General features: G+C 48.2%; 1 protein-coding gene across 1 annotated transcript in view; it reads right to left on the bottom strand.

The window, feature by feature from the left end:
- The window catches only part of OSBP2 (oxysterol binding protein 2), a 367,014-nt gene that overhangs the window by 286,260 nt on the left and 59,662 nt on the right, over window positions 1–21,092 (bottom strand). The window contains exon 2 of the mRNA XM_054006309.1: window positions 1,294–1,502. Coding sequence (XP_053862284.1) covers window positions 1,294–1,502 — 209 coding nt within the window. The remainder of the gene's footprint in view (window positions 1–1,293; window positions 1,503–21,092) is intronic.

Below are 21,092 nucleotides of genomic sequence, written 5' to 3'. Positions count from 1 at the left end.
GTACCATCTACAGAACACATGACGGTGTGACAAAGGTTTGATTGGTATAGCTCACGTATAACTTTGCCAGACATACCTAATGCAACCACCCAAGCACATGACTGTCACACCTTTATACTGCACCATCATCATGGGAACATTTTTGAGTGTGACATGTCAACAGTTGAACTAAATTCAGATTTCATTCACACAGAGCTTATATACTCTAGACTAGGGGTGGGCAAACTTTTTGGCCCAAGGGCCACATTGGGGTTGCAAAACGGTATGGAGGCTGTGCCTCCCCAAACAGCCTGGCCCCCGCCCCCTCCCACTTCCCGCCCCCTGACTGCCCCCCTCAGAATCTCCGACCCATCCAACCTCCCTGCTCCTTGTCCCCTGACCGCCCCCTTCTGGGACCCCCCCACCCCTGACCGCCCCCCGGGATCCTTCCCCCCCCCAGCCCCTTTCGGAATGTGGCCCTGCAATCACAGGCGGAGGACTCAGGAGGAGCAGGGGCAGCCGCGCAGCCGGAGAGAAGCGGCGGTTTCCCCTTCAAAGCGCCGCTTCTCTCCTGCCGTCTGCGCAGCGGCCGGTGCTCCACCTGAGTCCTCCAGCCGCGTTCCCCGCTCCGCCCGCCTGCTCCCGAGGCTGCGGGTGAGTCTCCCTCCCTGCTCTCCCCCGCAGGGGGTGCGCTGGTGCTGCGCTGCTCGGCGGCGCAGCGAGCTGAGGCTGCGGGGAAGGGGCTGGGGGCGAGCCTCCCCAGCCGGGGGCTCAGGGGCCAGGCAGGACGGTCCCGCAGGCCGGATGTGGCCTGCAGGCCATAGTTTGCCCACCTCTGCTCTAGACCCATTGTAAAACAGGCTGTGACTGGGTGACAAAGGCATTGTTCTGGCTTTAAAATGGGAGCTGCTGTTTTTGTTCTCCTTAAAAGTCCCACCCACAGCTGTGAAGTGTTCCTTGAAATATTCACTGCCCAGGCTGTGAACCTAAATTCTTTAAGACAAAGGCAAGTGAGTCTTCACTGCCCCCCCTCTATAACTATCTCAAGCTGCACGGGATTCACAGTACCTACTGTAACACTACCCACCCCAAGGGCTTTTTAAAAAAATTGGCTCACTGCTGTATGACCCAGAACACCAGATATTCGGTACATACAGTTCTGCAGAAAACTCCTAAGGGATGTTGACAAGCCCTATTTCCCTCTTACACCGGTAAAGTTCTTCCGCAATTCAGGACGCAGGGCAGAAAGATTTATCTACATCAGGGTTTTATAAGCAATCCAATTCCACGCTTGCCCTCTAATAAGGACTCTACCTGACTGGCTGTTCCTCATACGGATAGCTTTTGCTTTGGCCAGCTCCAAAGCAGTGACCCATCGTTGCCTCTCCACTTCGCAGCTTGCCTTTAGATGGTATGTCCTTCCCCCACTGGAGAGTACGATGTTACAGGAGTCCTCCGTATCGATGTGCGCTGTTGACAGGTTGATGGTTCCGCGACAGGTGTGAGCCATTTCAGCCTGTGTCCTGCACAAGAGAGAAGGGGTATAAAATCCTCTGGGTCCACACTCAGACCTTCCCTGACCACACACCATTCCCCTGCTGGCGGTGTGCCATTCTGCAAAACTATAAATAAAATAAAAATAAATTAATGGAGATATCCTATCTCCTAGAACTAGGAAGGGACCTTGAAAGGTCATTGAGTCCAGCCCCCTGTCCTCACTAGCAGGACCAAGTACTGATTTTGACCCAGATCCTTAAGTGGCCCCCTCAAGGATTGAACTCGCAACCCTGGGTTTAACAGGCCAATGCTCAAACCACTGAGCTATCTCTCCCCACTAAACTAACTAACCCTCTAAAGCAGCTGCAAAGAAAAACACACAGAGAATCCAGAGAACAAAACTGACCCTTCAAAGCCAGGAGAGCTTCCCAAAAGGAACAATCCAACACACAGAGTTTGGAATAAACTGTTCAGTCGCTTTCATTGTGCAGCCCTTGTCTGTTACCTTTAGTGTTTATTTTGCTGGATTGCATATGTAATTGCTTGATTTTTCTTGCTGTCCCAAAGTTAAACTACTTAAAGCTCTTTCCACTCCAGCATTTCCCCCCTAATTCTTACTGTTGCTTCTTTCACTTTCCACTTTCATTGCTAGGATCCCATTCAGTAGCCCTGACTCACAAGACTAACTCTCCCCCTGCCACGCCCCTTTTTCTACTCTCAATTGTTGCCTCTTGTCTGATATTTAGATGCAAGCTGTTGGGGGCAAAGTTGTGACTTTTCTATTAGTGAAGCTCTTTAGTGCCGGACAAATGCAAAAAGTATTGACAACACTCCTGTTTACTATAAGGGGATTACTTACGTGAGTAAGGGCTACAGGCTTAGCTCCATATTTTGGGCGGGTTAAACTCCCACAGAACTCATTTCACCCCAGACAAATTCATAGTACTCAGTCCAGAAGGTATGTGCTACCAGGGATATGTGATCATGCAAGTACTATTGCTTACTGGAAAGCCTCAGTGACGGCTAACAGAGCAGCTGATGCCTTGCGAGGGAAGTCATTGACAAATATTGTATTGGGGACAAACATCTTCCTATGTATCATTACCTACGGGTGATTTCATCCCCTACTTTGCAGGAAACCAGGCTGTTAGATTTACTCTGCATTTGTAAAGTGCCCATTGCTCACGATGCTATATGCCAGGGGTCGGCAACCTTTCAGAAGTGGGGTGCGGAGTCTTCATTTATTCACTCTGATTTAAGGTTTCGCGTGCCGGTCATACATTTTAATGTTTTTAGAAGTCTCTTTCTATAAGTCTATAATATAGAACTAAACTATTGTTGTATGTAAAGTAAATAAGGTTTTTAATATGTTTAAGAAGCTTCATTTAAAATTAAATTAAAATGCAGAGCCCCCCGGCCCCAGGCAGTGTGAGTGTCACTGAAAATCAGCTCACGTGCCGCCTTTGGCATTCATGCCAAAGGTTGCCTACCCCTGCTCTATGCCAATGCTTCCCAAACGCCGGTTCCCGACCCACCGGGGGTCATACACCTCCCACCCGTGCTCTCACTTCCCCTGGGCAGCAGGCAGGGGCATGGGGAACAGGATCCAGGCAGAAGCTGCAGAGAAGAGCACCTCCAGGGACCACGCAGAATGGGAACAGGCTCCGGCTGCTTCCTCTGAGCTGCTGAGATGCTGCATCCTGCTCTCACTTCTCCGGGGCAGCAGAATCCAGGCAGCAGTAGCAGGGTGGAGGAAGCAGCTGGAACCAGCCGGAGGACAGCTGCAGGAGCTGCTCAGTGTCACCAGTATCAGAAACTTTCTACAGTTGGACCGGCCTTTCCCTGGCCTGGGCTGATGGGCGGTTTGCTCCAACCCCTGCCTGCTGCCTCCCTCGGTCTCCTCATTTCAGCCTCACTCCACACCTGCCCCTCATGCCCCCACCACTCCCTCCCCTCAATGCTCCCTCCCGTTTGCCTTGCCATGGGGTACATCCCCTCCCAACCACACCCCATCAGCCAAACAAATCAATTGTTCACTCTGCTTGTGCATTATCCCCCTTCCCCCTGTTCCTCTTTGCGGCACGGACTGTCCGCAGCTCTGTTTGTACAGCACCAAGTACGACGTGGCCATTCTTGGCTAGTCCCTAGGCACCACTGGCATGGGATTTAGAAACCTCCAACTCCTCCTTATCACAACATCACGTTTTACTCTCCCCTCAGTGGAGGTTTATTACATGAAGTGCAAGGAATTGTTCATACAATTAAGTAGCAGGGTCCCAGGCCTGCGGAGTTGATGATCTAAACCTCAAAAGCAATTGAAGACCAGCAGACCATGACTGGGCGCGGGAAGGACAATGGGAAGGAGAAGCAAGACAGGGAAGAGGAATGCTGCTTCTGGGTGAGCAGACTGTGGGCTGCTTTGCTGGTATCTTGTTAGTTATGTTTAAATAGTTGTCATATTTTGAGCTGCAGAATGCAAGATTGTCTCCTGAGCTGGGGGCAGGGAAGATTTGGGGCAGAAAGGGGAGGATGCGGCTGAGTGTGACATTTCAGTGACATTCTCCTGCTTGCAAATTTCCCCAGCAACAGCCTGAGAATAGCAGCAATTTGCTCAGTGATTTGGAGTGACTTTTCAATTACTGATGACATTTTTTAATTCTCCCCTATGCCTAGTGATGCTCAATCCCAATTAAGGAGTATGCCCGGGACAAGTTTATCACTCTGAACTTCAGCTGTTTTTGCTATAGCCTTGTTTCAAAAATGTGGTCAGATTTTTTAAAAAATAAGAACGAAGTAGATTGTCCACTTTCCCATGGCTCAAAAATGGAGGAAGGGATTTTGCTTAAGCTTTCTGAAAAAAAAATTACTTTCGACACCATCCCTGGGAAATTTCAGCCCCAAGGAGGTTTTGGAAAGTTGAAGGCATGTGAAAATAGGGAGTTTGGAAAAGGTGTTTTGCAGTCTTCACTGCGGGCGTCACTACTGCAGCAAGATGCTAATTCACCTATAATAAAGGCTGGTAGATAATGTGCAAGTGTTAACACACACACACACACACACACGAGTGAGTCCCAGAGGTAGCAGCATATGAGAGATGTGTCAAGGTGTATTGTGTGGATGCATACATGACAGGCCTCATGAACCAATCAGATCACAGCTGACATCCAAGATCTTTCACAAAAAGCTCATAATTACACGTGGCCAATTGTGTAATGCTTCATGGGTGGGAAGCAGGAGGCCCTGATTCCTACAGAACAGTTTATGCTCTGAAGTTAGAGAGCTCATTAAACATGTGCTTAGTGTACACCATTCCACATGTTATTAGTGGCCATAACATTATCCAGGCCTTTTTAAAATCCATCTACAGTATTTCTCAGTGACTTCCTGCACCAATGAGTCCCCCAGGTTAATTATTGGCTACATAGACACTACCTGAAGTACTGTGTCATAGAATAGAATATCATAGAATATCAGGGTTGGAAGGGACCTCAGGAGATCATCTAGTCCAGCCCCCTGCTCAGAGCAGGACCAATCCCCAGATAGTTTTTTGCCCCAGATCCCTAAATGGCCCCGTCAAGGATTGAACTCACAACCCTGGGTTTAGCAGGCCAATGCTCAAACCACTGAGCTAATCCTTCCCCACATCCATTGACTGGTTCTAAAGGTACTAAGTTCTCATGAGTATCATGGAACAGGGTAAAGGCAGAGGGGACGGATCAATTTTCACAAAGCCCCTCAAGGCCCCTCTAATTCCTCTTGCTGATAAATCCTTAGTGTAGTCCACACCTTCAATGAAAGTCACTTTTATGGACACCTGTCTTCCACCTGCTCCTCATTGGATCCACCCCCACCCCCACCCCCATCTGGTCACATAACCCTGTGCCATCCACATCAACTACTTTACAAGGAACAGTGACATCAAGGGACATTTAAAATATATCAAACTGGATTTAAGGGTTCCACTGATTTGAAAAGTTAACCACATTGTCTCCTTTGGCTCGTCATCTCCACTTCCCTCTGCTCTCTTCCCTGCTCCTGGACCCATTAATCTTTTCTTGGACATACTGCCCTGGCACCCAGCCATCCTCTCCTTCCGTGGACACACAATGGTCATGCTTAAATTTGCCAGTCACTTTATGCAGGGATTTTCAAAGGAGTCAGGTGTTCAACTCACACTGAAACCAATGGGATATGGGCTTCTAAGTCACTTGGGCTCCTGTGAAAATCCCAGCCATACGTAACTCCTTAGCCAACTCGCTCATTAGGGTGGGATTTTCAAAGGCGCATAAGTGGCTCAGGAGCACAGATCCCACAGTCCACGGGACGTGTGCTCCTAAACAAATCAGGTGCCTTTGTAAAGCCCGTCTGGTTGGAGCGTGAAGTATTTCCTGCAGCAACTGTAGGTGAGTACAAGAGAATAATGACTCCTCCTTTCCAGCTGTTTTTAGAGCCCTGCCATGTCATGCCAAAGAAGCTGGGAATGTGGAGAACCTGCACATGTGACCACCTAGCTCTCCACAGTCCTACAGCAGATGATCTATAAACCCCAGTTTGGGAATCACTGGGTTAAATAATCATAGAAATGTAGGGTTGGGAGGGACCTCGTGATGTCACCTGCTCTCTACGCCCCCTCCTGCTCCAGTTCTCTCTGCTCCTTTCCTATTGCTTTTCTCTAGACCATCATCTCCACTCTATGCTCCTCAAGGCGAGGCAGGGATCTCAGCCAGTGCTCCAGGCGAAGATTAACTATTTTCTGCATCTTCTCAGATTCACCCAGAAAGCAGGCACACTGAGCCAAACACAGCAATGCCAAACCTCTCTACCCAAAGAATCCTGCATGCTCAGAGGCCGTCACCATGTAACTGCAAGTGATGGACATGGGGCTGTTCCATAATAATTTTATGCATACTGTAAACATATTTATTTTCACTATAAATAAATTGCAGTGCTGTGATAAGGGATCTGATTCGGAGTTGTAACTTTCCAGCTGTGTTTAACACTGTCTCGTTGGGGACAGCGTCCCAGGTAATTACTGAGTGTCCAGTGACGGGCTGGATGGTACAGGGGAACACTCTTCAGTGGGGTTTGGGCATTGGGGTGTGCCTGCCGTTAACCTGCAAAGCAATCCATGGCAGTTCTGAGGGGAGCGTTTGAAAGGCTGGTGCTGTACAGGAGCTCACACCCAGCTACCACTAGAGAGACACTCTCCATCTGGAGGCGGGGGTAACACGGTGACTCACAATCCTGGCCGCCCAGAGAAAGCAGGTGTTACTGTAGGATTCTCTTGGTTTAGTTTAATAGGCAGCTGTAAGGAAAAGCGAGCAGGATGGAAACAATATCTCACGCTAAGCCACCCCTCAGCAAACACATGAGGGTTGTTATGGGACAACAGCAGGGCCACTGGCTCTGAGCCTGGCTCAACCTCCACAGAGCCTGCTCAGTTGGTTTTAAACACACAGGGCCAAAGCACAGGAACTGACGCGAACCAAGGAACTCTGGCTGGATTAGAAGGGACTCTCCCTCTCAAGACGGGAGAGGGAGTCTCGGTCAGGGAAGCCAGTCACCCAAGCTAGGCCTGCCTAGGTGGTCACCATCACAGGATGGTAGAGCTTTGGGTTAGAAAGACATGCCTGAGGACTGTGGGTTCAGCACAGACTCACTCAAGAGTTGCCCTCCTATTCTGTAGCTCTAAGCCACTGGCTGTGTCATGTAAGATGAGCTAGAACCATTGGGAGCCCCTGGAAGAGATGTGGTTGATTCAGCCAGAATTCCTGTAGTCTGGGGCTTCCATCAAGCAGCCACTCTGCCATCCCTTCATAGGTGCTGCACCCCAACTTCCTGGTTCTGCTCTACTGACAGGTGCAATGGAGTAGCAAAGCCCTGGCCCCAGTCCCACCCTGCCCTCTTTGGGGAACGTGACAGAAGGGTGCAGAAGTCTCTGTGCCACCGAAGAAGGACCCACAGTCATGACCCTGCTCCTAGGATGACGCTCCAATAAGTCAGTGATGTGGGAAATAAACAGCAACTTCCACGCACAGGAGTCAGGTAAAGGATGGAAGAGCAGCCCTTTCCGGACAGCACAGACTGGGGCTAGCTGACCAGGAGCCAGGACAGGCAGCTGCAGAGACAGGAGGGCTGCCATGCCCATTTTTACAGAGTTTAATGGCAGTCAGGGAAGGGGGCAAAGGCCTTTGCTGCTCTGTTACTGTGGTTGAATAGAACCCTACAGAAACCCCAGAGAGCCCATCCTGCACCTCCTGGGAACTCCCCATCTGCTGTGAACCTGACCTGTCACAGGGAGACTGGAGCAGCCAGCAGCTGGAGCCTGGCACAGAGCCTGTGCTCCCCATGCAGCTCCGGGCTGGACGCTGCACAGGGGCACAAGGAAAGAGTGTGGAGAAGGCCCCTTTCATGCCCTCTGCCACCTCAATCTCTAGCACTGTGGGCCAAATTCAGCCCTGGTGTAACCCTATGGAGCTCAGCATAGCTGCATCTGCTTGCACCTGGGCTGAATTTAACCTGGAATGCAATGAAGTTACCACTTTCACGTCCGGCACCGCCCTCCCTGGTGCTATCCTCACAGGGGTGCTGCTTTCCTCTTTAAGGCCCAAAATGATGAGTTTTTTGCAAATAAAATGAAGGGTTTTTGACTCCACTAAACCAGATTAAATCACAACATCCCTGCTCCTCCAGCCAAGGAAACTGCTTCTAATTTTCTAACTGGTGCTTTGCTTTATTTTTAAAAGTGACCTTTAACTGGAAACTTGCATGGGAGATCATTTACCATAAATTAGAGCACACGCACAGGGAACACCACGGACTGCACGCCTAAGGCCCTCAAACCGCTTCCTCCATCTCCAAGCACAAAAATGAAAGGTGCCCTTCAGCAGCTCCCCTGCGTTTGGACAGACAGATCTGCCCGTTCATCGCGACCAGCTCAACCACTGCATAACGTGACCAAGGCAGATTTCCTGATTCCCGAGTTTCTGAGATAATCTGGGAGCTGCACATAAGGGGGAAACACGTGGGCAGCCCTGGCCACCAATATAAAAACTGACCCGAGGTTAGATACATGAAGGGATACCATGTACACATGTGACACAGGATGATGCTGAGTGTTTGCAGTTCTCTCTCTCTCTCACACACACACACACACACACACACACACACACACACCCCTCTAATGGGAGAAATTCACCTTACAGGGAACAAAAGCATAAATGAACAGTTCTTCACAGCACCTCAGGGATATAAATAGGACAGATTTATCCACAGCAGTTACTCACACACAAGGTTGAACAGACTGCCTGGACAGATGAACATAGATAATCCAAAATCATTGCTGTGGTGAAATTATAGGAGTGGGAGGACCTTGCTGCTTCCCATCACCTCCCCCTATGTTACCATGGCTCTGGCCTGAGCTGCCCTCAACGTGCCTGTGACGAATTTGTTACTAACAACCTGGGTGCAGGGCTCTGCGCAGAGGCAGAAGAGAACAACAGCAGGGCAGAGGGGCATTAATTTTGTGACCTTTTCATAGAGATGCCCCAAATTCCAGTGTCTTCCACACGCACTCTGCGGGGGTGCCATGACATCTGTATTCGAATTCAAAAGCAGAATCCGGACAGGACAGAACTAACGACCCTGAACTGGTCCCCAGAAATAAACTCCACTGTCCCATAGGAATGCCATAACATTCAAGCTCAGCAGAACATTGAGAAGGCAGGTTTGACAGGTTACCTTGTCAATTAATCTATCCAGATGTATATAAACTGCTGACCTCTCCCACAAGGAGGATTGTGGGAGAGATCAGCAGCTGTTTTTGCTGTAGCCTGGCCTTAAAAAGTGGAGGTTAAAAAAAAAAAAAAGTAGGTTTTTCCCTTGCCCGCAAATTTTAAAAAGCACTCGAGGGATGTTGCTTCAATTTTCAGAAAGTTTTTGCCCCAAACACTGTCCAAGCGCGGTATACTTCAGTCCCATAGATGAGTATTTCAGAAAGTCCTGAGCAGGACAAACTGCAGCTACTTGAAATGCTTTTGCAATCACACCACCAGTGGGTCCCACCAATCCCCCACTCACACAAACTAATTGCACTAGTTGATGTAGCGCTGCATTTGCTGCAGCTGATTAGCACAAACCTTACAGATTCACCATTCAAATCAATTCCGGAAGCTCACATGGACGGTATTTAAAGTAATCCAAGTTGTTGCTTTTCTTTACACATTCTAAATGAATGCACCACAAAATACTCACAACTCCCCTATACCCCAAACACTAGCCCAGAGGCGCTCAGCACATGGAACATTCTACAACACGTGAAGAGCATCACGCTGGCATAAAACCAGCCCCAATGTTAAAACCAGTGAAGGGAGATCCAGCACCAAGGGGGCAGGCTAGGTGCGACACACGCCTACAACAGTGGCTTTTTAAACACACCCATAAAAAACCTGTCAGAGTGGGGAGAGATGCACTGAGGTGGTTGTCATGGCAAAGTGAGATTCACATCCTAGTGGGCACTGCAGCACACGGCAGCTCCCTTGCCTGCCAGCCTGAGACGGGGCTCTAAAAGGGCTCCTGGTGTCTCACCACAGACGCCAATCAGAACAAAGCACACAGAGATAGTCTATAGCCAGAGTAGACACCACTATGAGCTTTAACCCCCTCCTCCTCCCAGGGTCACGTTAAAATCAATTTGCCTCCCTACAGGCAACTGGCATCAAGGACGCCGCGCTGGTTCAATGACAGTCAAGCCAATAAGCGTCGTGACCAGCTGGGCTTCCACAGTCCTGTTCAAGCTGCATGGGATGGAGAAGCCCTGCTGTGAGGGGACAGCAGTAAATGGAGCAATGCTCAAGGCAGCAGGTGGCACTACGGGGCCACAAAGGAGCTTTCTTCACAAATAATGAACGACAATGGCTCCCTCAACATGACTGTTGTGAGGGACGTTCTGCTGCTCATGAGAAAATTAAACAGGAAGGGCGTGGGGTTGACGATCAGCCTCTTACTCTGTAGACATGAATGTACTCCAGGAGAGTTGTGCCAGCTACTCCCTCTTTGCCAATCAACAGAACAAGGAGCAATGGTCTCAAGTTGCAGTGGGGGAGGTTTAGGTTGGATAATAGGAAAAAGCACCTCTTCCCAAAAACCCAGTGAAAGATTTGAGCACACCTCACACAGCCTGAGCACCCAGGCCTCCCTAACAGCTGCCAAAAGGATGTCATTGATGAGTCACATCCAAAACATATCCTGCCCCATCCTTATCAGCAAGAAAAGTGAGGTTCATCATAGACACTTAAGGGGAACCGGGGAATCCTCAGGGCTCAAAGGGTTAAGAACATAAGAACGGCCATACTAGGTCAGACCAATGGTCCATCTAGCCTAGTATCCTGTCTTCTGACAGTGGCCAATGGCAGGTGTTTCAGAGGAATGAACAGAACAGGGAATCATCAAGTGATCCATTCCCTGTAGCCCATTCCCAGCTTCTGGCAAACAGAGGCTAGGGAGACTTCAGAAAATGGTTTTGCATTCCTGCCCTCCTGACTCATAGCCATTGATGGCCCTACCCTCCATGAACTTATCTAGTTCTTTACTGAACCCTATTATAGTCTTGGCTTTCACAACATCCTCTGGCAAAGTTCCACAGGTTGACTGTGTGTTGTGTAAAGAAATACTTCCTTTTGTTTATTTTAAATCTGCTGCCTATTCATTTCATTTGGTGACCCCCTAGTTCTCATGTTATGAGGAGTAAATAACACTTCCTTATTTATTTTCTCCACACCAGTCATGATTTTATAGATCTCTATCATATCCCCCCTTAGTCGTCTCTTTTCCAAGCTGAAAAGTCCCAGTCTTATTAATCTCTCCTCCTGGCGGGAGGGATAGCTCAGTGGTTTGAGCATTGGCCTGCTAACCCCAGGGTTGTGAGTTCAATCCTTGAGGGGGCCACTTAGGGATCTGGGGCAAAATCAGTACTTGGTCCTGCTAGTGAAGGCAGGGGGCTGGACTCGACTCGATGACCTTTCAAGGTCCCTTCCAGTTCTAGGGGATAGGATATGGAAGCTGTTCCATACTCCTGACCATTTTTGTTGCTCTTTTCTGTACCTTTTTCAATTCCAATATATATTTTTTGAGATGGGGCAACCAGATCTGCACGCAGTATTCAAGGTGTGGGCGTACCCTGGATTTATATAGAGGCAATATGATATTTTCTGTCTTATCTATCCCTTTTCTAATGATTCCCAACATTCTGTTGGAGGGAGGATGGGAGAGGCTGAGGGAAAGATTTCAGTGTTCGATTCACTAGAATGGAATTGGAAACATCCCTTGATGGTATCAAAGGAGAAACTACTTACATCTAATTCTGGGTTGTATTGCAGCACAAATTATAATTATTGTAATTAAATGTCTTTTCCCAATAATGTAAGTATTAGCATGGTGAGAAGTTCCCTTTTTTGGGAAGCCCCTGGGACAGAGGCCCATTGGTGGTTCACTACTCTGTCAGCAGCTTGTCAGACCTGTCATACTCACTACACCTAGCACACTATTGTTATAATCTGTATCTACGAAAGGTCATGAAATAGGTCATTAGAAAATTAATAACTCTGATCATTAATATTCTTGCATGATGCATGCAGAGGTATGTACAAAAAGTTGTGAATGCACTAGAATTATGTCCTTAAAGGTATTTGCCAAGCAACCCCTAAGCCAGTCTGCCCTAGACAAAGGAACTTGTATTTGCTTTTCTGATAGCCTGGTCATCAGGCAGGGACAATGAAGGTCTATTTACATATAATGGAACTGAAGCCAATAGGCTAACAAGTGGGGGAGGAGACAGATGGCAGAAAAGAGAAGCTTGATCTGGCTTTTACTTTTCAAAGAATTCATTGCAAAGGTTTACTGGTCTATTATAAGCAGTGGGGGCTGACTCTCAAGTGATAAGCAATTGAATCAACTGATTGCATACAATATTACTGTATTATAAAAGTGTAACAAGTGAGGTCTTTTCTGAAAGTTAATGACACACTGGTGATTAATATCATTGGGAGGAGTATGTATTACCGCTACATAAGGCTGTGACATTGCACTCTCTATGATTTTATAAAAATATGCTAATGAGTGTGAATATAATGTAACTGGAATATGCTTCATGCAAAAGGTCTCTTGTAAGGTATCATTACAAAGCTTATAATCTACTGAGTGTGGTCATCCCATTTGTATAAATGTATCACACTTGTATCTGAAACTAGAAATATAAAATACAACTCTGAGGGCCTATTGTAATTATGCAAAGTGTGGGCCAATAATGGTGGTTTGGAATCTTGATGGCTCCCATTAACCAGGACAATTGACTGCAGATGGCTCTGTTGTACTTGTAAGTCTTCCTGTATACATGTGTGTTGGCAAGTGGGTAATGAAGTCTTACAGTGACAAGTGATCATGTCACCTGAACTGGAATCCATCTTTAACCTGGTGCTTTTCCATTTAGAAGGAGGCGGGCGGGGGAGACCCAGAGAGAAACAAGGGATTCCTGCCTTATGCGAAAGAGATGTAAGTGATTTTATTAAATACAGGAAGAACAGCATGAGAGGTTATTGAACTTCAGAAAATAGAAGCAAGCTTCCATCAGGAAACAGACGCTCAGAGCGTGACCTGCATGCTTGTTGCTGATGGTGAGCGCCCCAGGCAGAGAGCTGCAGTGGAAATGCACTGTGGAAAAGGCACTCAGGGTTACAGCATAAGAGGTGACAACCCCTTACTGGTCTGGATTGCACCCCAAAGTGTGACTGCCCCATCACGCAATTACTAACCAACTTCCACCAAGAACTCTCACCATGGACAGTAAGGGTAACATATCCAAAAGCCTTGAGTGCCTTATGAGCTAAACCCCATTTTCAAAAGTGATTTGGACATGTAAGAGCCTAAATCTTACTGAAAAGCAATGGGACTTATGCTCCCAAGTGCATAAATCACTACAGAAAATGGAGCATCAGCACTTTCAAAAAAATCTACCCAGTGAGTGCAGGTGCACTCGAAAAAAAGAGTCCTTGGAGACTGCTCAAAGGATAGGTCAGTGTAAAAATGTCACCACCTTAATGCAACAGATCTGTCCCAGGTCTATTTAGACTCATCTGCCGACTCTTGATAAAGTAAACTTTTATTACTGTTAATTCCTGAGCCAATACAGCTAGGAGAGAACAAGCTGGATTCTATTGTGGCTCATGAAACAAAACCATTGGCTAAGTTCTGATTGCAGATTTTTATTTATTTATTGTACACACAGAGGGATCACTGAACCAGAAATAGCCCTGATTGACTCTCAGATCCCAGTGTGAGCTTGTAGTGCTGCTTGTTAGTCAAACTAACTTAAATGGAGCAAATTTGACATGAAGTCATTGGCACACATGCAAGCTCATAATGCAATTTAAATACATTCCTCCTCAAAGTTATCAGCCCCTGAGGCTACCACAAAAGGTCCGATCATTTCCCATAATGATGATCTGAAAAAGCCAGCAGGCCATATTTAGTGAACAATGACCAGAGAATTCTTGAGGTGGAGGAGCTAATACGTCTCCTCTTGTATTTCTATGGTACCCATTGTGCACTTTCCACAGTAAGTTGAAAAAAAATTATAAATTAAGTCAGTCATGAGAACGACTGAATAAACTTCACTGCCCCTTTATCTGTCCTGTAGCAGGACCTCCCGACTCGTCTCATGGAAATCAGGGCTTGTCTACACTTAAAACAGTACAATGGGGCCCCTGCAGCTGCACTGCTGTAGCACTTCAGTATGGACATTACCTCTGGCAACGGGAGTTCTCCCATCAGCGTAGGGAATTCACCTCCCCAAGAGGTGGTAACTAGGCCGATGGGAGAATTCTCCTGTCTACACAGGGACTTGGATCAGCTTAACTCTGGGGGTGTGGATTTTTCACCCCCCTCACTGACGCAGTTAAACTGACCTACGTTTCTAGTGTAGATCAGGCCTTAGTTAAAGCCTCATTAAATGGGTAAGCCTGGTATGTCCTAAATTCCACCATGCTCTGCAATTCGATTACACCAGGTGAAGTGAGCTGGCTACAAAGTGGACTCACTGGATTGCTGTGAGGACCATTACTGTGCTTCTGGAACCAGCCACCTCTCCATGGCAGTCCTCTGAGAGGTACAAGAAGTCAATCAAGTGTTGAGAATGAACAGCCATCCCTAAGAGAGATCCTTTTCCTTCCCATTAAAATATAACCCAGAGATGAAGGATGAATTAACAAAATCTCATTCCTTCAAACCAGCTAAAATGTCTGCAATGCACATTATATCCTGCTTCTCCGTCCGAAGTTCCAGTCAGACATTTTAACCACCGGGATTTGTTCTTCCCTTTAGAGCACAAGGCTGGCATGCTGAGAGTCAGCACAATTTAGAAGCAGAGTCAGAGTCATTCTTTGCCTTGGGAAAAGTGTCTGTAGGTAATCACTGAACGTAAAGCTGCTACAATAAATAATTGACTTTTTAACATTTATAATGCATTAATAGGTACAATTGGTCAGCTGCCAGGTTACCATTCAAATACAGTAGTAGTTTTGTCACCAAAGCTGTGCTTAAGAATACTGAAATTCTTCCTAAAATGCCATTTATATGAACATCTGTTTTTCTTGCCATATATTCTGGTCCTTCCGGGGATATCAATTTTTCAGGAACAGTCTAGTCTATTTAACATGATTAGTTGCATGTGGGTGAAATGATCGTACATAAACAAATACGTCATAGCAAGACGGAAGGTTTATGCATCTAAGACTCAAGACAACAGAGTCTTTGCACATTTTTGGTAATAGGCATATGCACTAAGCCAGCAGTTTTGCAGGGAAAATATATGTATGCTCATGTTTGAGTTTGAAGTGCTGTTCCAGAAATAGCTTCTTAAGCACAAATAATGGCATCATGTGACTTCAGTGTTCTAGTCTGAGTGCTTTTGCTTGTTTCAGATCAGTCAAATCACATGATGTCCTTACAGCCTGAGGAGATGCTGCTACGCAGAGATCTCTGCTTCCCTGCATCCACAGTCAGCAGCTGGATGATTAATGAACCCAGGGGACTCAGCCAGGTGCTGCACTGTGATTACATGAGAGGACTAGGCTTGTCCTACTTCTCTCAAAATCCTCCATAAAGAAAAAAAACAAACACACACTGAGGTTAAAAAGCCACACCATGTAAGAGGACAGTGAAATCAGTGCTAATGCTGCTAGGTACTTATAGCACCATATGCCTCTGGATCCCAAAGCATTCCAAAAGCATCCATTAGTCCTCACCATGCTGGGAAGCATTACAATACCCATTTTCCATAGATTCATAGACCCTAAAGCCAGAAGGGGTCACATTGTGATCATCTAGTCTGATTTCCTGTACAGCACAGACCATAGGACTTCCCCAAAATAATTCGTAGAGCAGATCTTTTAGGAAAGCATCCATCTTGATTTAAAAATGGTCAGTGATGGAGAATACACCAGAAACCTTGATAAATTGTTCCAACAGTTAACTGCTCATTTTATGAGTTGGAAAACAGACACCGAGAGGGTTTGCCCTGCTCTAACCACGGAACAACATTCCTTCTCTGAGCCAAGACCCTCAATGCAGTCTCCTGCTTTTCTCATTAAACAAAACTATCTGCCACGTCCTTAGATCAATACCACAGTTCACATCCAAGTCAGCAGTCACATCTGGCATGAACAGCCCAAGGCGGCAAAAGGGTTAAATAAGCAGTAATACTACAGGGACTCCTCTTCTCTGGAGAGGGTACCAGGGGGAATGTCATGTCTAGCAGCCCCCAGCCAGTACACATGAGCAGAGAAGATATTGACATATACAAGGCTCTTGCTCTGGGAAAGGAAGGGATTCTTACATATTTCAAAATCTGTCCTTGCTCTCAAGAACGAACTGGGTACCTGGGCAGTGTGCCTGCAATTGGGAAGAACCCAGAAATCTTGGGCTTACAAGTCCAGGAGAGCAATTGGAATTTTACCTGTGCTCTGGTCCTTGTTTTAGGCACAGAGATTTCCCAAGTTAAGGAGGGAAGTTAAATATATTTTATGTTGAATGGAAGTCTGAGTGTGGGGCACAACACTGACCTTGTCCTTTTAAACCAAAACTGGATGCACAGCAGCCTGCCTACTGTATTTGGCCCTCCAGTGCCCCCTATCAGGACTCGCTACGTGGAGTTCAAGTTTTCACTTGTGCAGCTCTCCCTACAAAAGTATAGTCCCAGGGCCGAAGTCCAGCCTGCGAGCTGTGGGGCTCTCCTGGCTGTGTCACAGGGTAGCGAGGCACAGCATCAAGACATAGGCCTAGAGAAAAGCAGGAGGAGCAGAGCAGGGAGATGCCTTCCAGCCCAGACACACGCTCACTCTCCCCAGCTAGCTCACCAACAATGCCAACGGGGACATTGCGGCACAAGCGGAAGCACAGGCCAGCAGCTCAAATACAAGCCAACTTGAGACCCTGGCTCCGTACTCGGGGCCAAGCCTCACCAGATCTGCTAGTATTTTGGCCCATAGAATTGGTAAAATCTTGTGTTGTGAATCTCTGCAGGCTGAAAGTGACAGACTAGCCGATCTGGCAGGAATTAGCACCCTCAAAAGGCCACTGGCAACCTGAAGGAGTGGCTGAGTGCGCTGAGGAGGGTCTGAAGGTGAGGGAACAGCAGCAGTGGCTGCTCAGAGAAGGTGAAGAATCTCATCAGTTACACAGAAGTGCTGCAATGGAGATGTGAATTCCAGCAGTGTCACAGAACACCTCTGTTCTGCAAAAGAGCCGGGATGTGAACCAGGGGAATTTGGAAGATGCCAATGCCCAAAAGCAGAGCAATGGAGAGATGATTTGCACTCCAGAAGAAAAAGAATAAGGTCTGTAGCAAGGTTATTGATAACCTACCTGGAGATCTACACATCCTGTAATAGCAGAGGGTCACAAAACACCATGTACTGGACAGTGCTGTTCTCATCAACTGGGCTCAAACAATCAATCACATGGGGAGAATTACACGTAGCAAGTATGTGACAGAAGCAAAACTGTGGAACAATTCAGATCAGCTGCCATCCTCACCTGCAGTGGTTTTGACACCAGGTGACCACACCCATATATCAATTGTCTATACTAGCTGGGACAGCAGCAGCAGCGTTAACTGGATACTGTCTAGCGATCATCTTGCTAGGGTCTCGTAACAGTGTCAGGAAAAAAAAAGTCTCATGGTCAAATACCACATCTCACATTCCTGGCACCAGATCTCAGGCCACTGTTTATGACCTCAACACTCCCAAACTCATTAACACACTATCAGCAATTCCAATAGGATCTGACTCTCCCCTCCCAGCCCCCCACCCAACGTCATGCAACAGTTACTGAAAAAGCCATACATGGAGAAATGAAAATAGGATGCAAGTCGTCCTGTTGCAAACCAGTTACTCCAGCCATCGCTGCTATGATTGCTTTGGGCCGAGCCCTTTCGCTGCCTGCAACGCCCTGTGTTAGGTAACATAGTGCAGAGTACTGCATGCTGCACGAGATCAGAACACATCTCAACCAAAGCTGCCCCAGATAGAGAGAGTAGTGTGAAAGGTAAGGCCAAAGGTGAGGTCTGGCTCCAATCGTACAGAGAACTAAGAGGAGTAGGGATAAAACAGAAGGATTCACAAATATTGTTTGGTTTCACTGAGTCTTCTGCACAATCCTCTTCCTCCCCACAGTGTCCCAAGGCCAGATATTTCATAGATTGCTGCCGCCCCGTTGCTGGCTTTGGGAAGCAGTTCTACAGGTGGCTGCAGAGTAGCTAGGAGGCTATCTTGTGAGTCCTGTACCTAGCTCGTCCCTAAGGAACTTCTGCCAGGATTTGTCCTTTCAGACAGTGGGCATTGACTGTGCAGACAAGGACAGAGGATTTAGGCACACAGCATGGTTTGGCTGCACACGACGTTCTCCTCCATGAGATGGGTGCTCACAACACGCTGGCTGCTGCACTTCAATTCTGTCGTCATTTTAGGCCCTCCCTAAAACTGAGCTGGCAATTAAGACAGTTGCAGGGATCAAAAAGATAATCTGCCTGTCCATCAGCTCCCGGAGCAGGCTGAAGCTAGATGAAACTCCACCTTCGGAACAATGGGCCCGGGCAGACGGACATGCGCTAGCTCAGCTCAAGCCGTGCACTAAAAACAGCACTATGGATGCTGAGGCACGAGCTAGCCCCGAGTACCACCCACCCGACCTCTCTGGGTCCATCCTCGGGTGCCTAGCCCATGCCACTGCCTGCGACTCAACGGCCGGCCTGCTGTTTTTAACATGCCAGCTTGAGCAGGGCTAGCGCGTCTGTCTAGCAGAGTTGGGAGACCCGCTTCCCAGCTGCAGTGTAGACACAGATTCCTGGGGCAGTAATGTTTGACTGAACACTCACTAATAGATAAGGAAAGGATGCATGCAAGCCTCACTCCACCCCTACGTATGCTAACAGCACTGTGCGCAAAGTACTGAAATGGCATTAAAGGAAGCCAAAGTCCATCAGCCTTAGCCCATGAATATACCTGTAAATGTGAAGGATGGTGAAGCTGAGATAAACGTGTTGGCTGGGTGGGCATTTCTCCAAATGGACCCTAAGGTTATGTCTATACTGCGATAAGACCTGCAACATGCTGCGGCTGGCCCAGGTCAGCTGACTCAGGCTTGTGGGACTCGGCATGCGGGGCGATAAAATTGTAGTGTGGACGTCTGGGCTCAGGCCCTCTGATGGGTGAGCAGCCCCCAGTGGTGAAAGAACAGGCTAAGGACTATTTAGAAAAGCTGGATGTGCACAAATCCATGGGTCCAGATCTAATACATCCAAGGGTGCTGAGGGAATTGGCTGATGTGATTGCAGAGCCACTGGCCATTATCTTTGAAAACTTGTGGCGATCAGGGGAGTTCCCGGATGACTGGAAAAAGGTAAATATAGTTCTCACCTTTTAAAAAGGGAAGGAGGAGAACCCGGGGAACTACAGATGGGTCAGCCTCACCTCAGTCCCTGGAAAAATCATGGAGCAGGTCCTCAAGGAAGCCATTCTGAAGCGCTTGGAGGAGAGGAAGGTGATCAGGAACAGTCAACATGGATTCACCAAGGGCAAGCCATGCCTGACCAACCTGATTGCCTTCTCTGATGAGATAACTGGCTCTGTGGATACGGAGAAAGCAGTGGATGTGATATACCTTGACTGTAGCAAAGCTTTTAATACGGTCTCCCACAGTATTCTTGCCAGCAAGTTAAAAATGTATGGATTGGATGAATGGACTATAAAGTGGATAGAAAGCTGGCTAGATTGTCGGGCTCAATGGTTAGTGATCAATGGCTTAATGTCTAGCTGGCAGCTGGTATCAAGCAGAGTGCCCCAGGGGTTGGTCCTGGGGCCGGTTTTGTTCAACATCTTTATTAAAGATCTAGATGATGGGATGGATTGCACCCTCAGCAAGTTCGCAGATGACACTAAGATGGGAGGAGAGGTAGATACGCTGGAGGGTAGGGATAGGGTCCAGAGTGACCTAGACAAATCAGAGGATTTGTCCAAAAGAAATCTGATGAGGTTCAACAAGGACCACTGCAGAATCCTGCACTTATGAAGGAAGAATCCCATGCACCGCTACAGGCTGTGGACCGACTGGCTAAGCGGCAGTTCTGCAGAAAAGGACCTCGGGATTAGAGTGGACAAGAAGCTGGATATGAGTCAACAGTGTGCCCTTGTTGCCCAGAAGGCTAACGGCATATTGGGCTGTGTAGTGGGGCGGCTGCCCCACTCCCTGAATTTGGGGCTGCAGCAGGCCAGTGGGCCTGCGCAGACAGGGAGCCAATCAGGACCCAGATTGGAGGAAGCCAATAAGGGCCAGGCTCAGCCTTAGTGGGGCGGCTGCCCCATTCCCTGAATTTGGGGCTGCAGGAGGCCAGTGAGCCTGCGCAGACAGGGAGCCAATCAGGGAAGGCCTTATAGGGAGCCAATCAGGGCCTAGATTGGAGGCAGCCAATCAGGGCCAGGCTCAGCCCTATAAAGGGCTGCTCAGGAAGAGCAGCAGGGAGTCTGTCCCAGGCCTTCGACAGGGGAAGGTCTGTCTCCAGGCTGGGAGACTAGCACCCGGGACAGCGCAGAACTGGGCAGGCCTGGGGGAGCAGAGGGTAACTCCAGCCACGTCTGTCAGGCTGCAGGCCCTGAAGGGAAGGGCCTAGCCGGTGCGAGGGCCCAAAGGGGAAGCGGCCCAGGGACATGGACAGACGGAGGGAGAGAAGGAGGGCAGGACGACTGCCACTAGAGGGTCCCTGGGTTGGGACCAGAGTAGTGGGCGGGCCTGGGATCCCCCTTCCCCCCTTGCCTTGCACCCGGCCAACGGAGCGGCCATCTAGAGCTGCACCAACTCCCTGCCAAGAGGGGAGTGACTTTGAGGGTGCAGTTGGCCACATCGGCCAGAACGCAGAGAGGCAGCTGATTGATCCCCTCCCAGAAGGGGGCAAGGATGGACTAAGGGGCACTGCCGGAGGGCAGTGGCTCGAAGAGGACACCGCGAGCTTGGGAGCAACATGGGTCCGGACACGCCAACCGAGGGCGAGACTACGGACGGGACACCGC

The sequence above is a fragment of the Malaclemys terrapin genome, chromosome 16 (assembly GCF_027887155.1).
Source record: "Malaclemys terrapin pileata isolate rMalTer1 chromosome 16, rMalTer1.hap1, whole genome shotgun sequence".
Taxonomy (NCBI): Eukaryota; Metazoa; Chordata; order Testudines; family Emydidae; genus Malaclemys; species Malaclemys terrapin.
The sequence above is the reverse complement of the archived record's forward strand: the minus strand, read 5'-3'. Positions and strand labels throughout refer to the sequence as shown.